Consider the following 23,737-nt stretch of genomic DNA (forward strand, 5'->3'; position numbering starts at 1 on the left):
AAAGTAGAAAGAAAAATACAAATTAATCTGACAGAAACATTACATAATAACAACAACAGATCTACTAAAAACTGTAGTACAGTTTAAATTGGAGTCCGCACTACAGTTCCAGCTGTATGTTTACGCATGCGTGTGAAATCGCGAGAACGCCAGCACTGGACAGCAGAGCTATGCGAATCTGGCAAGCTGTAGCTAAGGCTTGTGGGTTGAATCAAGGCTAATTTCTTTTGACGCAAGAATACGTCTTTCAAGTTTATCATAACATTTGTGAATATTAGAAGTTTGAGACCAGTCTATTTGATGTTGGCAGCCTTCATCAGAGTTTATAGAGAAAGACATGGCTGGCGAGAGCGCTGGTTCGGATTCTGTTATAGGAAATGTCTTTTTTGTGCTCTTTAACCTGGAGAAGGATAGATTTATCAGTCTGTCCGTAGTAAGGTTTTCCACAATTACAAAAAATCTTGTATACTCCTGGGAACAGAAGTTGGATGTTTTTCTTTAGGTTGACTAAGGATAGAATGGAGTTTAGATAATGTAGAGAAAAATGTTTTAATGTTGAACTTTTTTAAAATTTTAGCCAGTTTGGGGGAGAGGGAACTAATGAAAGGCAAGGACATGTAAGCTCTGGGAGTAGTATAATTTTTCCACCCTTGCACATCGGGCCAGATCCTTATTATCGAACGAATTAGAGGTTCAACATGAACTTAATTTCCTCAAAAAGAACTTTCTTAATAATGGTTTTACTTCAAAAAGTATTGAGAAACTTCTTTTTCACCGACGTCAACAAACTAATGAAGATTATACTACCCCCCCCCCCCGAGCTTACATCTCCTTGCCTTTCATTAGTTCCCTCTCCCTCAAACTGGCTAAAATTTTAAAAAAGTTCAACATTAAAGCATGTTTCTCTATGTTACCTAAACTCCGTTCTATCCTTAGTCAACCTAAAGAAAAACATCACCATCTGAACTTGAAAGACGTATTCTTGAGTCAAAAGAAATTACCCTTGATTCAACCCACATGAATAGCAGCCTTAGCTACACCTTGCCAGATTTGCATAGCTCTGCTGTTCAGTGCTGGCGTTCTCGTGATTTCACACGCACGCGTAAACATACAGCTGGAACTTTAGTGCGGACTCCAATTTAAACTGTACTACAGTTTTTAGTAGATCTGTTGTTGTTATTATGTAATGTTTCTGTCAGATTAATTTGTATTTTTCTTTGTACTTTGACACCTGAAGAAGTTGGACTACCAACAAAATTAGTAGTGTCCTCATTAAACCTTATTATTTATTATCTCAGTGTTGTCATTTAAATTAAATTAATAAACATATACATATATATTTATTTTATTTTATTTTAATTAGCTCTACAAATTTTTTCCCCTCATGATTCCAATTCAAATTTGATTATCAAAAGTGTTACCACTATTGATAATTATGTAAGAACCTCAGGAGTACTAATTGTTTATTCTCCTGAACTTTTCTGGGACATGAGCAACCCATGAAAAGATTTTACTTCTTAATTTCTTGCCCAACTGATGTACACACACACATCATGCAGAAGATAAATTCCAAAATACTTACTCACCATATTTACCTCCAGGCACTCTCCATCTTTTAGCTTCAATGGATCGATTTCACAAGGTTTATGTTCTGAAATTACCTGGAAAATGAATAATATAGATTTATCCATGAATGCAATTTAAATGATCTCTCAATTATCCAGTTACAACAAGAAACTGATTTGCTGATATTAATAACTGAATGAAACTAGACAGCATATTTAAGAGTTAGTATATCAACTGATTCAAGGATTGGTTAACTAAAGTTTAGGTTATTTCAATCAAATAGTTGGGAAAGCTCTAATATTAAGAGCTTCACATTTTTTATACAAATCTATATAAATAACACTACTACAGCAGGGAGCAATAATCAAACTTCTGTTGCTAGAAGATGCAACTGACAAGTAAAATGCTACAGAAATTTGATTTGGTATGGAATAATATGTGAAGCAATTTCTGCCATATATTCACACTTAAAAAACAATTTTATTCACCTTCACCTAATTTCTACAGATTGCATTCCTCCCAAAGCTTTGTTCCTTTGACACTACAATAGTGCCAACTGGGACGACCTTCAGGGTTTCTATGCTCCCCCCCTTTTTTTTAAACACATAGTTTGATTGTTTGCATCCATTGTCTGATCAAAAGGAATGAGCATCTTTATTCGGTGTTATTTAAGAGATACTTGCACCATTAGAGGTTTTTTTCAATTAACACAATAAAACACAAGGTATAAATAATACTATTTATTTATTTAAGGCCATATATTTCAGCCTAAATATTACAGGCCATCATTAGTGGTGGCAATATTGGAATGCTGACAAGTAACAGACTAATTTACAGGAAAATTGTTGATAGGAAGTTGATAATAATGTGAACTTAATCATGTGGTGCTGTTACAGCATCCTGAATACCCTTTGAGGATATATACTAGGAAACTGATGACGATGAAAGGTATAAATATGTAAACTGATATTAATGAGACGTGAGCCATGTGTCACACAAATACAAGGGGGGTAGGGGAGAGAGAGAGAGAGAATGAATAGAAATACTTTCATTAGAGGCAAATTAATTTACTAAGAATTTACAGTTGTGTATTATGTGTGTGTGTGTGTGTGTCCAATAAGTTATTGGGTGGAGCAAATTATGGGATTGATCCTATAACCTCTACGCATGCATGTTAGTATTTATAAGCATAATTAAAAACTTATGAAGAGAGGGGAAAGATTTGTTTACAAAATATAATTAACTAATAGTAAGCAGCAGCCGAATAGATTGGTAGCTTAGTAAACAGCTATAAGCGAAGGGCTTATCCAATGAACTAATAATAATACAGAGCAGGTGATTCATCTGGGTGTGGCAGGAATATTATTATTATTAAGAGAGACCTCCAGAGAATCAGGGACTCATTGAGGGAGGCGCTGATTTATTACAAGCACTAGCTATCATACTTATTCTTGAATTGATTCATGCTACTTGCACACACAACATCCAATAGCAATCCATTCCAATCACGCACTATCTTATGAGAGAAAAATCTAGCCCTCACTCCCTTCTTAGCAGCATTTATTCTCAGCTTCCAAGAATGCCCTCTTATTCTTTTCACACCCTCCCTAATTGAAAAATTCCATCAAATAAAATCCTGTATGACCTTTTCAGATGTTTTTAAGTCTCAAATATATCACTCCTCTTTCTCATGTTTGCAAGTTTCTGCAGTCTACAAAATCTCGATCTGTCTTCATAATCATGATATCATTTTTAGCACGCTCCTTTGCACTCTCTCCACTGTATCAGAACAACAACGGAAACTAGGAAATCAGACCTGTGCACAATAGTCCAAGTGAAATCTTATCAAGGCTTTGTAAAGAGGCAAAATGCATTCCTTATCTTTACATGTTAAACTTTGTTTCAGCATTGCAATTATCTTTTGAGTTATATTTGCAATCTTTGCTACATGGCCCCTGAACTTCAACTTGCTATCTATTAACACTCCAAGATCCCTAGCCTGATCAGTTTCTTCTAGCATAATCCCACCGATACAATATGACATTGGATATCTAATGATGCTAAAGTACATGACTTTACATGTACTGAATATCAGCAACATTCCTGATTACTCTACCTATCTTTGCATTATCAGCAAATAGCTGTATGTCACCTGTCAAATCCTTCCCAATATCATTAATGTACAAATTGAATAACAGTGGATCAAGGACTGATCCTTGTGGTACACCACTACCTTAAATCTTGCAGACGCGCATCTCCTGTATACCACTTTTTGATAAGTCAGTCAGTCATCTTCTTATCCACGCTAATATTTTATAATCCAAACCAAACCCATATTCTCCAATTTATGCAACAGTCGTCCATGCTGTATTCTGTCAAAAGCCTTAGCAAAATCCTAAAGTATCCATTCCCCTTGTCTAGTTCAATGGTAACATTATTATGGAATGTGAGCAAGTTGCTAAAATATGACCTTCCTTTAATAAACCCATGCTGTTCATTGCAAAGTAGATTCACTGTCAACCCATTTCTGAATACGACCAGTAACCAATATTTCCAAAATCTTCACTGCCGCTCCAGAGATACTGATTGGTCAATAGTTAGATACATCGGTCTTCACACCACCCTTGTGAAATGGGATTATCAAACATTCTTTCGATTCCTGTGGAATCTTCCCTGTTCTTAGACTCAAATTATATAGCCTGGTCAAAGGAACAGTCAGTTCAGCTGAACACTCTTTTAGTAGCCGTGCTGATATCCCATCAGCCCTTACTGCTGAATATTTATTCAGTTTGTGCAACAGTTCTAATACCTCCTCTCCTCAATGAAGAAACCTGAGTTTATTCATTCAGTGAAAAGGTAGCAGTGAACTCAATTTACATATGCCAGGTTGATAACTTTTAGCAAAATGGACAATCATTAGTTGAATCTCTTCTGCATCTGTCACTCTCACACCATCTGCAATAAGGAGTTATTCTTTCATATTCATTCTTCCTTTTACTTGCAGCATATCAACAGAATTCTTGTAGGTTGTGTTTAGCTTGCAGAGCCAGTTTCTTTTTATACTCAGACTTACTTTCTGCACAACAGTTTTGACTATTCTAGCCTGCTTCTTATAATTTTCATAACAGATATTTACATTTTTTTTTTACGAATCTCTTGCTTATTAAGATTACACATTCATTTGACTCCTACCCTAGTTATTCTTCGAACTTTGCTTTCTAGTTCAGCATGGAATGGAACATTCATAAACTTAGTCACTTCCCAAGTGAGTACTGTACAATCACTGTCACCAACCGGAGGCAGAATAGTTATGTCTTTAACTGAAACACGCTCTGACACCATAATCGAATCTAACATTCTTTGACCTCGAGTTCCTTCTGTCACATGCTGCTCGAGGAAGTTGTCTTGCAACAGCTGAATAAATTCAGTTTCATTCTTCTCATGAGATTTTACTGCTACACAATATTTATATATATAATTGGAGTCTCCCATTATGATTACTCTTTTTGCACCCATCGTATCTATTTGATGACGCATTTCTTCATCACTAGCAACTGATCTATCTGGCCTATAACAACACCCCACTTTGTAATGGATCTTGTTAGATTCCACTTCACATCAAATGGCTTCAAATTCACGGCCACAAGAAATACAATCATAAGTCTAAACACTAACTGTTTTCAAGTTATCCAATATCATTAGCAGCATGTCTCCTCCTCTCCTATCTGAATAGAGATCTGCAAGTTGTCCATTGGACAACTTGCAGATCTCTATTCTTCTCTAGTGCCTTACACATAGACATCTTTGCACACGTTTGATGGGTCCAAAACAGATGAACACAAATTCAAAAGTGTTCTCTCCTTGTAATCATTTCCATGATAATGTCCATTCCAGTCATTAGCACAATTATATAAGAATGTTGCTCTTAGACTCATATTCTCACCATTCCTCCCATTATCATTTCCTGACTCTCTGTGTTAGGGCTCATACCAGTTATTAGTTTTCTAAGACTTCTGATACCAAACACATTCAGGCGTAGACCGTCCTCTTATACAAATCTAATCTAACATGGGTGGATTGGTGGAGCAGCAAATCATCTTGTACAATTTGTTGTGCTTTCTATGTATATTTATTTGTATTTTTTATTTATATTTTGCTTTGCTTTCTAATAATTTTCTTTTGTTCACTAATGATCAGTGCACAGTTTTTTTAATTGATAAAATATACAAAGAATTTGCTTTTTTATGCAGAAATTTTAAAGACTTAAAACATCTACAGCATTAATCACAGAAATGCAAATACTGTCCCTGGGCAGCGAATTCTTTATTTGCCAGCTTGTATACATGGCATTCTTTGACTAGTATAAATGTATTTCAAGAACATATATCAAGTCCAATAAGTAAAATGATTCTAAAATTTTATTTATTTATTTCTTGCATGTGAGTATTCCTTTCTTGGATTTCATTTCCCTATCTGGAGTTTCACATTCCTGTGTGGTAGACAAGACTGATTTGCATATCTGTTGGTTTCTGGTAGCATTAGCATCATATGGTCATTAGTAAGAACTAACACTAATGGTAAAATGTTGATAAAAGAAACTCAGCTTTTCTACTGTACTCTTGAATGTTACTGTCACATTACCCCACATTACCTGGTGTTATTGATGGCCAATCCATGTCCTGAACAGAAATCCAGCAGGTTATAGAAGGTAAAGATTTGTCTTTTTTTTTTTTTTTTTTTTAGAAATAAGTTGTACATGGACTAATTTCCAAGATGTAAAATATGTGAAACAAAACAGAAGTAAATTCCAGAGACTTATCCAATTTAGATACTGTTTGGTATCCATATTGAACAAGATTCTCTTTCTTGTGAAAAAAGAAACATTTAATGCTATAAAAATAATAACAGTATATTTTTTTGCCTCCATAGCAGAATTGGAAAACAAATGGAAGATTGCACCTTTGACTGGAAAAGAACTGAGTTTGATTCTCATCATGAGAAAGGAATCTTTATATGGACTTTTTCAGTTGAAGATGAGTTAGCTGATTTCATACAAAGGTAGCAGGGTTTTTCTTCCTAGAAAATCCAGTTTTTCATCCTGCATGCAGACAAATCAGCCAAGAGAACACATGCAATTTACAGACAAAAAAAGGCTATTTGTGGTGGTGGACAGTAGATGGTGTTGTGTGTTGATGGTAGTAGTCTCATTACGTGTAGCTGAGGATTCAGTACGGGGAGACTGAGTTTCATGTGGCAAAATAGTGTGCTCTCCTGAGATGAGTTCTTCAACTCCTTGAAGGTGCCATGTAATAATAATAATGTAACAGAACCATCTGAATGCAGAAAAGATAAGAGTGTTGGACAAAAATTAGAGCCGATAGTTTTGGCAAGGGGTGCAGAATTAAACTGTTATTTGGATATAATGCAGGTTTCCTGCATGTAGATTTTTAAAAATAATTTTGAATTTATCTATAATCTGCTTATAACTATTCTGATTTTCAGCATAAACAGGAAAAAAAAAAAAAAAAAAAAACTGACGAAAGTCATTCACAGTATGACTATGTAACAGGGATTGAATAATTAAAAGAAACACGTATTAACCACAGTGAAAATTATTTACTTGTAAATATTTCATCCTAAGTATCTAAGGACATCATCAGTACAGTAGTTTAAACAATAATAGGAATAACATACAGTTAGGGCGCATGATTACAATAGAATCTCATTAAACATGCGTAACGTGTTAAAAAAATCTTTTTTTTTAAATTAATTATTTAACACAATTTTGTATGACAATTTCCCATACTTTAGGAATAGTAAGAACGTCGTTGTGGTTTAAATTTGGTCTGTGTAGTAGGGCTTCAGAACTTTCTTTATATAAACGTTCGTGTTTATATAAAGATCTATGTAAAAGTTTATACTTTTCCCAATGGATCCTATGGGCTTGGATTTTCAATTCCGTGTTGAGAGAGGCCAGATTTCTGCGGTTTAAAAAGATTAATGTGGTCTTGATGTTCCGAGATGCGTTTCTGAACAGACCTACCTGTCTGTCCGAAGTAAGACAATTTGCATGAGCATGGAATCTCATAAACGCCAGGCAACATCAAAGGTGAGAGTAAATAATTATTTACTAATATTTACTAATATAATAATTAAATATTTACAAGATAATAATTTTCACTGTGGTTAATACGTGTGTTTCTTTTAATTATGATCTCACCACAGGTTTCATTATTTAAAAAAGGGATTGAATGTTTGAATTGTTTCAGTGATGCATTTAGTACACAGGTTTGTATCAGAAGACTCAAAAAATTAATTAAACTAAGAAAATTAAAGATCACAAATATCATCCCACTTTACAATTCTTAGAATGGCAAGTAACATAAGGATGAGTAAGCAATTGGTGAATGTTGCTCTATGAGAGAAGAAGTTAATGCTAGATACTGATCTATATATGAACTGCCTTAGGACAAACCACCACCATGTACAGTATAATTGGGAAATCATCAGTGAAGGAGATCAAGAATAAAATGATTAGGATGATATGTTATCCTAAAATATTAACATTGTTAACTGTTAATTTATGCAAGAACACTGGTGATAACAAATCCATTAGTGCTGCTGGAAAAGAAAATCCAATTGGAGTTGTGGAGAATTGGTTTCAAAAACCAAAAATTAAGAAATTGGGCTGTTCTGAATTAAGGTCAAAGCAACTAAGCGTGTGATAATTATTGTCTATAATTAAAGAACACATAATTTTCCATTAATTATATGTTCTTCTGGACAGTGTGCCTGTTTTGAGTGATAAAAACAAGAGTTTCTAGAAGGAAAAATCTTGCCACCTCTGTATGAGAATGACTAACTAAAGAACTAATGAAAGGAAATCTGAAGTTCACAATGATTCATGCAGCATAACTGAGATGATTTGGTAGAATGAGAAAAGTTTTAGCTAAAGAAGATAAAAAAACAGGAGCTTCTAAGTTACACTCTCTGACATAGGATATCAAAGTGAAAACAAGTATATCACCATTGAGATATAATAATAATAATAGAAGTCAATGAATTTGCAATTGGGAAAAGCAAGTGACTGAGGAAGGTGAAATTTAAGTTTCCATTCAGAAAATTAGACATGATTTGGCAGATTGAAATGGACATTGAAATTTGAAAGTGGGACCATGTATACTTTTAGGGTGAATCTGGTAGGTACTGAGAGGATTTCATTTCTGCATGTAATCTATTTCTCTTTGGTTGAGTTTACCTGGAAAAGACATCTAACATATGATAGATTCTTTGATAAGGTATAACATTGAGAATTTGCTGACTAACCCAAACATAGCCTTTGCGATGTCTCCCACATACCACTGCTAGAATGAGATCAACATGAGAACAGTGACAGAAATGTTATTTACTAGCTAACCTGGAAGTCTCTGAAAGTATTTGCCATTACGTTTGAGTTAGTATGCTTTCTGGCATGCAGTTGGCAGAATAATTATTTTAAATAAATAATTTATTTAAATAAATCATTTTAAAGTTGTACCCTTGATGAGATGTAACTACAAAAACATCACTCATATTGCATGCTGGAAGAAATGAAGAAAAAAAAAAGTAAACAGCAACTTTGCTACTCTGGTATTTAAATATGGTTTTTGGTCACTTTAAGCCTCTAATAAGCAAGTGGTGTTACTAGAATAATGAAGCTCATCTATCATGCTAGAACCACAGATGACTGGCCTTTTCTCTGATGGGTATAAATGCCACACACGGATCCTGCCTACACTGGTTAACTCCTGGACAGTTTCCTGCAATGTGATGTTTTAATGCACATTAGTTGTGGAAATATATATCAGCTAGTCATTTTATGAAAAGAGACGGCTGAGAGGTGCCACCATCTCATGGTCCTTAATCCTAACACTATGTTTTTACTGTCTGAAAATAGTGTGGGTTCTATGGTTGATTTCTTGAGTTTACAGGCTGAAAAACTCGAGTTTCTTGGAGAAAAAATCTGCTTGCCCATGTCGGAGATCAACTAACTTGGGAACTGGTTGAAAAAATTAATTCCTCTAGCCAGTGACTAGAATAGAACTTACAACACTCTTTCTTCGGGCAGTCTAGAACCATGAATGGCACATGCCACTTCCACTAAGCTACATAAGTGCTCTGGAAATATATATATTTCCAAGGTGTGTGTGTGTGTGTGTGTGTGTGTGTGTGTGTGTGTGTGTGTGTGTGTGTGTGTGTGTGTGTGTGTGTGTGTGTAACAATATGAAAGTAGGCACAGTATCTGGTTGCAAACGAGGACTTCAAGCTGTTCAACATACACCCAGTTTGTGGTAGCCTGAACATCAGTTTCATCATTTGCAACCAGATACTACACCAAAGTTTAGCCTAGTTAGGCAGTGCAAAATCAAACATGCATTCTACATTGTCCGAGATAAAGGTTGATCTATAAGTTTTACTAATACAAATGTTTGGAAACCTCTGACTTGATACAAAAAAGTGCTATGTCAACAAACTATTTAAAAAAAATTACTTTAAAAAATAATGCAAAGACAATTAAAAGTGAATAAAGACATTAAAGTTGAATAAAGTACTACTCACTAAATCAATAGTAATCTTTAATGTTTCATGAAGGTAATGCATTCCAATCAGTTTCATGAATTCATCCATACATTTTGATACAAGAGTATTCCCCCGGAAAATTGTGTTGGTATCCCTGTAAAAATTTGTGAATAAAAAAAATATACATTTTATTAATATGTACAGTTACAGAGTATTTGATTCTTTCTAATTACAAAATGACATCATGAAAAAGCAGAATTTATATGGACAGTAACATTCTCATTCGTGAAGAAAAAAAAAGTTGGGAAAAGAAAAGAACAAGCAAAAACAGAAAATCATAATTGCCAAGACACGTTTTTTTAAATCATTTTCCATTTCTATTATGGTATTTCTCTCATAGTGTATGATATGAAAATAAAAAAGGTTCTAAAAGTGTTGATCTTTATTCATGCTAAGTAACACCAAGAGATGGATGCTGTTCTTTTCAAGTGGTGCTACCAAAGAGTTAGCAAACAAATGGATTTACTGAATTCAACTCAGATAAACTATTTCTTGCAGAATTTTAGACCACATATCATAGCTCTCATTGGTCCAAATTATTAGTAAAATGTCATCTTTGTAAACTAAACTAAAATAAAAAAAAATATAAAATATTACCAAATATTACTAAACTGAAATGTGCTAACATTTGTATTTCATACATGCAATATTATAAACATTTCAGAATGTAAGAATGAAAAGATAAATCCTCAGTGCACTTTTCATAATTTTTTCCTGACAAGTGGTTACACTGCAATGATCGATATTGCACTGAGAATATGGTATCTTGCTTGTATGTGTTAAGCAGAAACAAATAAAGTCAGGTGGTTCTTGTGGTTCCAGAATGTTAAATCAAAATAACATTTTATTGGCCCTTCATATGGAAAAGGATCATCATGTTCAGATGATAAACTGGGGGAAAAAGCAATTCAAAGACACAGGAATCTATGTCAATAATGCAGAAAGATCAAAGATCTAACTGCTGAGAATTTCAACCACACTAGTGTTGGATTCTGAATATATAGAGATTTAAGTAATTATTATTTGCTTCAGAATCCAACATGATCTTCCATCACATAGGCTAGACTTGTAAACATTATTTAATGTAAATAACTTATTTTATAATTTAACATTCATATAACTACCTTTAATTTTATCTAATATTTAATTAATTAATCAAAGATATATGTATTAATAATGAAAAGACTGTATTAAATATTATTAAGCTATTTTATTTATTACTATATTAATATTATAAGAACTTGTATTTGATAATTTAACTGCACATTAATTGAAATGTAAATATTCTCTATTTATTCCTATTTGTAGAAATTTAACATTATGCAATAGCTCAATTTTATTATGTTTTGTTTTGTTGTCATGGAGACGTATGTAAGTGAGCAAGCACGAGTTTGAAACAGCACGTGAGGAGAATGTTGAAAATTAATGAAAAGAGTTTTAGTCAAAGAAATCATGAGAACAATTTAGGCAGGAAGAACGCATATATAAAGAAGAAACGCTGAAAATAAAGAGAGAGAGGAAACAGAGAGAGAGAGAGAGGATTGGCATTGGGTTGGAATCGGAGCATTGGGCACTCGGGAATCAGAGTGTAATAATAGCAAGTCGGCGAGTTACTCAAGCAGCTAATTTAAGTCTACTAGTCGAGAAGCAGTTAGCTAATAAGTTGTAGAAAAACAATTATAGCTATGGAAAACAGCTGAGAGACTATTAAATAGACTAGCGATACTTGAATTGAGATTTAATTTTAGCACCGACCTTTGTTTTGTTTTGTTTTTAATGTGTATTGCCTTAACTCATGAGTGATCAGTAGTACTTCAAGCAAGAATGTTTGTTTATGTGCATTGTGACTGATGATTAATTCAGTTATTGCTTAGAAGATTTATTTTAATGAGTGCCGTATACTGCTCAAAGTGTTTACAGTTAAAAAAAATGTTTGTGTGCAAGTTTATGAAGAAAGAAGATTATCAGTAAGATTATTCCAACCATTAATATTCCCATACAGAGAAGTGTGTGAGTTTCATCCTAGAATTTCCCTATACTAACAGTAACTATTGCGGAGAATTAGCTAAAGTGTAAATTTATAAGTGTTTGCTTGTGAAGAGGTGTTACTACAAATTTTTATTGTATTTTGGAACTTAAGGAACTGTGAGAAGACTGTATTATAGTGATAACAGAATTACCTTTGTCTAAGTCTGTATGATTGAACTTATCAGAGAAGCTAAAATATTTGTGATATCTTAATTACTGATTTGAACTTAAGTGTAAAATTTGTGATTCTAAAATTAAATGTTTGTTTTTGTTAATCAAGGTTGTATTTTGCCTGAATCTCTTTTACTGCACCATTCATAAAATATTCGAACCAAGGCGAGAGAGATAAATAAGTTAAATATACTCGGCCAGTATATATAATATTAACACCTAAAAGGAGAGATAGTTGTGAGTTGGTTTTTCTTCAGTTCTTGAACTAATTCAGATATAGAGTGGTGCAGTCTTTAAATATAAATTTTCTCTATATTTGAATTAGAAATCAACTAGCAACCTTCTATTTTGTTTAAGAACATCATAGTGATTAACATGTCAGATTCAAGGTATAAATTGAGAAGAAGTAGGATCCAACACTAGGCAGCAATGTTGCCCTGGATGATGCAATTCAAATCAATACTACAAAACTCAAGGACATAATGATGATAATAGAACTATATTTATAATATTGTTCATGACTGCCTGCATTTATAAGGTAGCAGCATGGTGTGAGTACAAAAAACTTTGCTGAGGATTAATTAGATGTGTGTGCATATCTCATTCTGAAACATCTTATCAGCAAAATGGGACTGAATTTTGCATTGCATTATTAAAAGAAAAATGCTATTTTTTGTCACTGCATCCTTAAAGAGCAAGCTGCAGAATGATATGGAAGCACTCATCTTCTCCAACCAGGGTTACTTTTAAATATAAAAGACTAAAGAGAAAGCTGTGAAGCTCAACAACATAAATCATACAAAAATTAAAAACTGTTCTAAGCTACCCAGTTCTGGGAAGCGACTTTGTTACCTTTCCACCAGAATTTTTTTTTTAAAACACAACTATTCTGTTCTTGTTTCTCTCTTGCATTGAACAAGTACATCATTTTGTAAGATAAAATTATGTAGAATTAACCTGTTCCTGTGTGTGTGCAATGTGTACCTTTTTTTTTTTTTAGCAGTGACTGCTAAAATTCTGCTCTAAAAATATTTTATGTATGTAAATATTTTAATTTAGTAATTTTAGTATGCCTGTCTTATATATCTATAGTAGGAATGGAGTGACTAGTTGGCCAATATTTTACAAGTGATGTCAACATAATATCAGCCATCTGCTGATGATTTTGTAGACAGTTGGCCACACCTATAACAGATGCAATGCAATTCACAGAGAAATGTTTCAAGTTTGGAGATCATATTGACAAGGAGTTTAAGAATTCCTCTTTCATTTGTATTTTGTGTGAATAAAATGTGTCAAACTTGACAAAGCTTTTTTTTTATTTATTTATTAACACTCATATTAATATACAATCTTAAACATTGAGAATCATGTCTGGGTCATGGAGATGTGGAATGAGATTCTTTATGCAGTCCTCTCTAAACATTGCTGTGCCAAATGTATATCCCTGAATGCCAGGATTATCATTTATAGTAATTAAGTATAAAACTTTATGTACTCTTGGAAAATTTAAATCTTATGAAAAGCAATTTATCTTTATTAAATGTCTGCCACAATTGCTTTTCATTTATAGCAAACTTATAGAATCTACATGAATGGTTGTTATAGCTGATAGCTTGCTATTTGAATTTCCTTTAAAATAGTAAATGTGCTTTTTTTTTATTTTTATTTTTTTGCCAGTTTGTTATAATAATGTTTGATATGGCGAGAGTTAACTGCATTATTTCAGGAAGTATTGCAACTGGTAATGTATGGCTAAGCATACTGCTGATTAAAACAGGTTGAAGATTTGTAGGTTGCATAAATTAGTTGATAGGCAGAAAAGGGGAGATATGATTGAGACATTCAAATTGCTAAAGGGTTTCTATAGGATTAATTCAGAGGATATTTTTGAGATCAGGACTGGTGGTGGGAGAACTAGGAGACACCTATGGAAGCTGGGCAAGAGTGTGGTTAGCAAGGGTGTTAGAGCTGGGTTCTTTACTTTTGGAGTGGTAAATGAGTGGAATAAGCTGCCAGAGTCTGTTCTGGGTGCTATGATGTTGAGTGAGTTCAAGGCAAGGTATGATAGATACTGTGAGAATGTCGTATAGTTGTGCGGACATGATGTTTAGGGCCTCCCTGGAGTCGCCCGTAATAATGATAATAATAATAATTAAAGTAGAAGAGAAGAGCAAAAGAGTTAGACTTGAAGTTAAAAAAAAATAGTAAACTATTTTTTAACAAATGAAAAAATCAATCTGTTAATATGAAAAAAAAAAAAAAAGAAGTCAGATGAATATTTTTTATGCATATGTAAATAGATTTTTTCTTCAGGAATATAAATAATGCTTTTTAAAATCTAACAGTTCAATTTGGTAACATTCTGAATGTTTCATTTGCATGGCTTAAAATTAGAAAGATTTAATTTTATTGCATAAAATGCTAAATAAATAAGCAGACCTTAATTTTTTACTTCCAACATAACACACACAAAAAATAACAATTCATATCCATTTTGTATGTTTCTTTTTGTCATGAATTAAAATTAGGATAATAGCTTACATGCAATATGCAAATACAGATATGATAAAAACATTGCTATTTCTATAAAAAAAAAAAGTGTGCAACTGTTTGCAGTTTGTATTGTTCATTTAAAATATGTTTATTTTAATCAACTTCATGTGTTATCAGAATGTATCCTGCTAACATTTGTGACTGATAATATATTGATACATTAAGAGAGGAAAAAAAGGTCATAACAGGTCTGTGATAAATAAATGCTCTTATCAAAATGAAGCAGATGTTTTCATAATTAACTTACATGAGTGTTATTCCATACAACTGCATTTATCGATAATGCTAGGTTAAGTCATTCAAACAAATGATATTCATTGAAAACATTTTATAAAGAAATGCTTACACAACTTTTGATAATTCCCATTCAGCAAGTGACTTCATGAATGGAACTATTTTACCATGATGAAAGAATACTTTTACAAGAGGCTGTGCAGCATCTATTTTATTGCTTACAATTTCACCTAAGATATAAGCAGCACTTGAAGTAACAGGCTAGAAAGAAAAGGGGAAAAAAAATTATTTTTTTCTTCTTAAAATGTTTTACACTACATCAACATTTACATTTCACTCCATAAAATGGAAGTTTCAAAGTTTGGAAACAGGAATGTAAAATAATATTCATCAGAATACTTTCATTTGACAGAAAAAATCAGCTTGAATTATTACTGCTATGATGTTGGGCAGAACAGATACATAACAGACCTATGTGTGCTTTTCCCACCAATCAAATGCGTGATCAGTGTTCAAATGAAGTTTGAAGATCTCAAAATATCCTTTCCAATTCACAGTTATTAACTGAAAATACCATAAACAAAACGAATAAAGTGAATTTATTTAAGTTGTATATATTTTGCTGCATTCAAATCAGCATTTTTTGGGGAAAAAAACAACAACAGTACAACAAATAAAATTAGCAGAATAAAGTTAAACTGGAAAGGAAAAGAGAAAGCTCAGCCTGGTAGGCCAAGTGGATAGCATACAGGCTCTCCAGCCAACAGGCTATGGGTTTTAAATCCTACTGTGGGCTTGGATGATGGTGAATATATTTTCAGGTGGGATGAATACCTACTGTGAGACCAACATCCTGCTTACTAAGTGGCTTGATAAGTTCCATGTTCGGTCTCCAAAGCAGGGTGTGTTTGTATTATCTAGTTCGTGGTCTGCACACAGTGCTAATGCATGATGGATTGCAATCTTTTGAGGTTATGGATTCACATTTCAAAACTCTCTAGACCTACAAAAAAGCACAATCATTTAAAAGATCCCCAGATTATAATAACCTACTGACTCCAAAAAAATGTTTACAAATTCTAAAAAAAAAAAAAAAAAAAAAAAAAAAATGCCCTTTTCTTGATCTACATCAATTACTAATTAAGATGAAATCTTATAATGCAAAACCACTCTAGATATATGGAAAATTCACACAATTCCTAAATCTAATATCCCTCATAGTCCGGGTCTATAACATGAACAAATCCACACAAATAATATCTCATATGTAATTATATTAATTTTTCCTCTCTAATACTTCTTTTGTTGTTTTGAATCTATTTTTTATTGAGAATTAAAAAAAAAAATAGGAGGTAGATTTAACTCATCACTGATATAGTGAGTAACAGTTATGAGGAAATTTTGTCGGTCCCATGGTGGTCGTTATAACCAAATTTGACTCTGTGTGTGTACACCTACACAAAAATAAAGTTAGGAAAGATTAGCAGATTTAAAAAGTACTATCTCCCATAAAGGAGACAGATGTAGTAGAGCATTGGATCTATTTAAATTAGGATAATGGAGCAAAGCTTCACACATTTATATATAAAGAAGTTCTTATGAGGGAAGACTTTTATGAAGGATTCTCGTCTTGTTCCAGTGAACTATGTTTAATGCAGATGGCATGCTCAGCAAATCCAGCACAATGAATGTTCAGGCTCATGATATTTAATATAAGATGTGTTCTTCTAGATGAATAAAGGCAGATCTTCTGTTTTGTCAAAAATAAGATAAGCTGCAAGAACAAGGGAACTAGCAAATGCTTGGAAAACCTAGAGGTAGAAGCTTGTCTTTAGGATAAGTGAGAAAGGTAGAGATTTTTCTGATGGGACAAAAGGCAACAAAAATATTCAGTAGTTTTAAGACTTTTGCTATGCATTCAGAAATATTTTGCACATAAGGGATAGGAATGCAAGTCATTTCTTTAGGATTAGAAGCAGTACCATAACTGTTAAATGCTTTTTAGATGAAAGAATCAAATATGAAATTCTGTTCTCTCTAAAACTATGGAGAAGGTGTCATATCAACAGCCAACTTCTGCACCACCTTGAGACCTATTAACAGACCCATATTGATTCAATATGGATTCTATCACTCAATCCACAGCCAATCTTCTAGCCTCAATTATCCACCTCTGAACTCAAACTGGAGAAACCCACATAGTCACTCTTGACATTTCAAAAACATATGATTGAGTTTGGCACAGGGGTCTACTTAGCAAACTGCCATTCTATGGTTTGCCTTCCACCCTCTAACTGAAGTTCATGATAAAAACAAATACATGTATATCTCATAAGCTTTTCTTATAAGACTCCCCGCTGATTATATTTTTTATTTCATAATAAGAAACCAAAGTTGACAATACCTGAGAAAAGGAAACATCATTAATTTATTCGTAATTCTTGCTAACAGGTTGCAACATCAGTATCATTACTGAAATCATACAAAAAAGAACAGGAAAATAAGGCAATTAATAGTTGCTGAAAGTGCACTATATAAACAAAGATAGGTACTGCTTTCACTGCATTCAGTTCCTCAGAGTGAATGCAAGAAAACACAGAATTAGAATACATACCAGCCACTGAATTACAAACTTATTTAATATTGTGTTAGATCTCTTTTAGCCTAAATTACAGCACATATGCACTTTGGCATAAATTCCACAAGGTGCTGGAGTGTATATACATCTACAATACCAGGTATTCACCAGATAATCTTTTAACTGGCTGAGATATGATGGAAGATGACTTTGTTCCCCAACATTCTTAAAGGGATTCAGAACTGGGCTTTGAGTAGCAAGGGAAGATGGTGTAATGCTTGCTGAACCACTGCTGAACAATTCTTGCACAATGAAGAGTAACACTGTCATCCAATGAGCAATCATCACCTGCTCGATAAAAAGTCAACATTGCAGGATGAACTTGATCAGCAACAATATTCAGATATTCCTTGGAGGACACCTGACCTTTCAGCAATATCAGGGACCTGTTCCATAGCAACAGAACATGTCCCACATAATGACACCACCTCCAGAAGCTTGAGTTGTGTTTACAAGTCAAGCTGGATTCATTGCTTCATTGGGCTTGCACCAAACTCTCTGCCTACTGTCGGTACAAGGTGTAGCATGACTCATCAAGGCCACATGATATTTTTTCCAATCTTCCAGTGTCCAGTCATGGTGTTTCTGACACTACTGTAGATGAACTTTCTGATTTTTCATGGAAATCAGTGGTTTATCACATGCCAATACTGATCCTCTTCAATACTTCCAAATACTTTGAGATATGGGTTGGGAGCAGCCTTCATTAAATACTTCGGTGAATTGCTGAGCAAGGAATTCTGTTTGTCCATACATACCTTCTCAGATGATGGCGATCCTGTTCCTGACAGACCGTTTTAGGACCACGGTTTGCCTCCTAGACAAGCGATGTGGATTATTTTTCCATCGATTAAACACCTAGGATATCTCACCTTTCAAGAAACCAGTCAGCTCTGCTGATTTTAAAATCGTGGCTCCAGCCAGACACGCACCCACAATAAGCTCTTTATCGAACTTTGAAAGATCCTTTGTTTTTCCCATTGTGATCAACACTAGTGAAGATTACTGAAGTATTTTGCATATACACTGTGTAAGTGACATTTACATATATCTACATAAAGGTTTCTAAGTTCAATGGCTGGTATATGTGTATAATTCAAATGAAATTTTATGACCGAACCTCTTAAGTCACTCGCGTAATATTAAAGGAATACTTATGTGTTTAATTTTGTCAATATAGTTATGCAATTGCACACATACCTCAACATCTGGAGATTTGATGATCAGATTTCTAAGTGGATCATAAAATTGACTAGAAAAAACATGATCAGATGTATAGTATAGTTTTAATCTTAGAGAGCCTAGATCAGTTTTATGAGTTCTCATGCTATCCCTTGGTCGAAGGAAGTACCTGAATGAAAAAAATAAACAATAGAAGAAAATAAACATGACAACCTAGGTATAAAACCATTATATAGTGTACTCTCACTATTGGATATACTATTACAGCAAACTCCCTCATACAACCAACAAAAAATGTCTAGAAAAAAGTCACTTTTAATTGCTTTTAGCATAAATTAAAAGTAATTCAGCAATTCCACTATATCAAACTATTCCTTTAGTCCCTGTGAGTCAGCTTTCACTTATAGAGAAAGTTAACTGAACTAATTCAAGCAAAAATACTACAGTTGTCATTCAACAATATTATTACTGTCAATTGATGACCAGCAAATCATGATACTGTTTTATCAGTTTTAAAATAAGTAGGCAAACTACTAAAAAAAAAAATAGAAATCTCATATTATATAACTTAATCTTTAGCAGTAAAATTTTTGTGTATTTACCAAAGGTATCTTCAGTATTAAATGTACGTTTTCTGTTTCTTTTATTTTTAGAATATCTGAAGTATCCAGCATGCATCTAGGCAGAAGCTAATTAACTAGATAACATCAACATATCCTATATTGAATGTGAAAAACATTCCTCCTTAAATAAATGCCTTGTGCCATTTCAAAAATTAAAATTAGTTCATATCTCTTAAACTCGAGTTATTACAGCAAGATATATTAAGTATTGTGGATGAAACAAGAAAGTTTTGATGCACAGTAGAGTAGAAGATATCTCTGCTTAGAAAAGTTCAGCTATGAAGAATTCCATGTAATAATACTACCATAAAGCATCATCATCAAATTCCTGACATGTACCCTCAAGGGATGTAGAGGATGTGTTCAAATTCCAAAGTAACATGTACACTAGGTGTAGTGATTGCTGCAACAAGAACAATCATATTTTGCTGGTATCACTACATTACAACAATATTTTGTATATATTGTTTAGAATTATTATTCTAAAAATGTATTAAGTAATTAGTGAAAAAATGTAGAGTAGAAAAAAAATATGCCCCATACTATTAAATATATTTTGATATTGGAAAAAACATCAGAAACTTAAAATATAAGAGTAAATGATATTTGACCTGACACACTTCAATATGGAGGTATAAAAGTTTCAGTTGGAGACTTAAACAGCAGCCTAGAAAGCTGTATTCAGGTTTATGAAAACAATCTGGGGAAAATAAGACAATCTGAAAAATTCAGAAGGCCCGATTTAAGATGGAAGTACAGCTCTAGCTATCTCAATCTACAACATAGGAAAGTTGCTGTTTCGAATTATACCAGTACAGCAAAGGGGAATGCATTTTTTTTTTTTTAATAATGAACTTTGTTCCGGTTCAAGTTTTTTAAATCTTCTCTGATCTCTCCACCTTTTTCATTTTTTTGGTCTTTTCCCTCATTTTCATATTATATATTCTTCTTGGCAAATTCATTTCTAAATTCATCCTCATTAATGTCCATACCATTTCAAGCAAAGATCACAAGAATTTCTTCATCACTTTCTAGTCCCAAAAAATTCCTAATGGCCACATCTTTCCTTATTTTTGTTAAATTTATCTAACTTTCATTTCCATTATTGTATTCTACTTATGTCTCTTTCTGTTAGTCTCTAGGTCTCACTGCATAAGATAAAATGTAACTTCTGCTAATCAAAAGCCTATGCTTTAAGTGGGACCTCACTGTCCAAAACCAAACTACTTACACTGTTAAATTTTGGCCTGATGAAATACTCCTTGATATTTCTTGATCTAAACATCCATCATTAGAAAGCACACTTCCTAAATATTTGAAGTTTTCAGTACTTTGAATCTAACACAGATAACTTGTACATTTTTTCTATGATTTAAGATTATGCTCTCACTCTTTCTTACTGTTATTATGTAACCAATGTTTCACACTGTTCCATCTGTCCAGTTTCTTCTATAGGTCTTCTGAATGTGCATACCACATTAACTGCAAATACTGCTATTTTTCCTTTCTGGTCATTAATCTAGGACAAAAAAATTGGCATCCCTTATCTGCTCCACTAAAGACCAACCACTCCCCCTAGAACTACCTGGTGTATACCAGGTCCCTTGCAGCTGTAAGTTGTCCTACTTTGGCCAAACAGGCAAGACAGCAAATATCAGAATTTCAGAACACAAGGAATACATCCGATTTTACCAATACAGCCATTCTGGTCTTACAGACCATGCTCTGGATACATGCCACAGAATATGGTGGAAGAAAGCCACAATAGTACACCATAGCAAGTTTAAATTTGAAAGACTATTCATGGAATCAGCCTCAGCCTTAAGAAACATGCCAAACCTCAACAAATTTGTTTGCATGAGACTGCCCCAAATTTGGGAGGCTTACATCAGGAGACCTTCAGCCAATGGTCTCTGCGGGAGCTAGGGAGCACCATCAGGACTTTTAGGAAAACCATAGCTTCCTCGCTTCGTTTCCCATTTACTGTGTTTAGTGCCTGCGTGCATGTGTCTTTATTGTAAGTTCCTTTGAAGATGGCAACGTGACGTTGCTAAAATATTGGAAATATATTAAAGTTTAATTTAATGTATATTCTATTGTACGTTGTAATTTCCTTAAGTTATTTAGTAAGCATGTACAACCAATGTCTAAGCCTTTCTCCCAGAATCTAGGACACTATTCATCAAAATGAATAACAAGTGATGAAACATCTCCTTGTTGCAACCCATTAAGTGTAAACCACTCAAAATTACCAAATTTACAGTTCTTATATTTAACATATATATTCTTGATCATAATTATTTCTTCTTTTACCATAGACTTGCCCCCATTGAATCTCCAATGTCTCTCCACATTTTTCTTAAAGCAAATCTCATATCAACAGTTAATCTCCCTTTTCTAAAACAAGACTGTTCCTCTCTTCAATCTCCCTCTATTTTATCCCTTACTTTTGTTTCCATTATCCTTTCACAAATCTTTGCACAGTGATGATGTTATTCCTCTATAGTTACTACACTCTTCTTGAGCATTTTTTATATACTGAAACAAGAATTTGGTCCAATCATCAGGTATCACCTTTCTTCTCCAGGTCGGTCTAGAGACGTCCCTGCAACCATTTCAATTCTGAACCACCAGAAGCTCCAATCAATTTTTAAAAAAATCCCACAGGGAATTTTCAAATTTTCATCTTCATTCATACCTCTTCAACATCTGCCAGACCTATTATCTCACTCACTTCTATACTCATTCCAGTTTATTCCAATATGGCTTTCATCTTTATTATACAAATCTTCTAAAATAATGTTGTCACATTATCCTAATCTTTCTTCCAGTAGTCACAAGATTTTCATTTCCATTTATTAAAAAAACCTGGTTCCTCATTAATCTGCATAACATTTTTTTTCTTGTCCTACTAATATCTTACATTTAAGGGGAATTATATAATTCCCAGCCGGCCTGGCTGGCCGAGTGGTTAGCATATCCACTTCCCAGCCAACAGGCTGTGGGTTCGAATCCCACGTAGGCATGGATGTTTGTTATGTCCGCTCCCAATATGGACTAGGTCACTATGGGAGCAGTAGACCCAAAACCTCCCATAATAGGAGACGCCTTCGCCCGGTAGTGGGTAGAAAAAATATGCACAAAATTTCTTATTATTATTATTTTTTTATAATTCCCAAATTTCTGCCTAAATATAGAATACTATTCTCAACATTTGGGATGATGCACCAAAATCCTTCTAAGAATGCCTGACACATCAGAAGAAGGCAACTAATTAATAGATTACCCCCCCCATCCAATCACGTGTCGCACGCACAGATGCTCTGCTTCATTTTTGCTATACCACCACTCTACCGAAAAGGCTACCACCAATTTCTCCATTTTCCTTTAAACATATAAAAACACAAGCACCCACCAGTCAACATCCATATACAGTTTCAAACTTATGAAACCTTCTCATTTTTGTTTCATTACTACCACCTCTATTCTAAGGAGAAGCTTTCTCAATACCATTTTCCCAAGGATTACCACCTACATTATTCAAGAAACACATCAACAGATTCCTTCACATGACATTGCTGTACTATAGGTTTTGCAAACTCTCACATGTGAGACTGATGTGAATGGGGAAGGATGTACTCTCTAGCTTCCAAGAATTCTTGGAAGCTAAGGATAGCAAAGTTAGCAATACTTTAACAGGTCTAAATAAAATCAAATTAAAAGAATATACATTTATATTATATCTTGTGCTAAAAGTGAAATGGCATGAAGGTAGTACCAACAAAGAATAGAAGCATGGCAGTTGAAGAGCAAAATAAACAAAGAAATGGACTTCGTTTTATTAAACTTGGCTCATCAAAAATTTAAAGAGATCTGCTACATACATACTTAGAATGCTTCTTATTTCTGTAATTAATAATCAAATGCATACTCTATAGATAAATATCAAGGGAAAGTGAAATTAAAAATTCATCATACACATATAGTCCTAAATACTCTGTACTCCTGAATTTTTTTTCCCCTTCTCACATATTCCATTCTTCCCCAGTTAAAAATTCCAGAAAAGGATTTGTAACAGCACTCTTGGGGAAGAGGTTGAAGTTGATTCATTTTTTTCTCT

General features: G+C 33.6%; 1 protein-coding gene across 1 annotated transcript in view; it reads right to left on the reverse strand.

The window, feature by feature from the left end:
• RasGAP1 (Ras GTPase activating protein 1) overlaps positions 1-23,737 on the reverse strand; it is a 210,612-nt gene that overhangs the window by 89,867 nt on the left and 97,008 nt on the right. The window contains exons 8-11 of the mRNA XM_090414179.1: positions 19,013-19,163; positions 15,287-15,435; positions 10,165-10,279; positions 1,587-1,661 (exon numbers count right to left, since the gene is read on the reverse strand). Coding sequence (XP_090270305.1) covers positions 1,587-1,661; positions 10,165-10,279; positions 15,287-15,435; positions 19,013-19,163 — 490 coding nt within the window. The remainder of the gene's footprint in view (positions 1-1,586; positions 1,662-10,164; positions 10,280-15,286; positions 15,436-19,012; positions 19,164-23,737) is intronic.

This window comes from Typopeltis vanoorti, chromosome 24 (genome assembly GCF_054136105.1).
Source record: "Typopeltis vanoorti isolate ZY-2024b chromosome 24, IOZ_Tvanoo_1.0, whole genome shotgun sequence".
Lineage (NCBI taxonomy): Eukaryota > Metazoa > Arthropoda > Arachnida > Uropygi > Thelyphonidae > Typopeltis > Typopeltis vanoorti.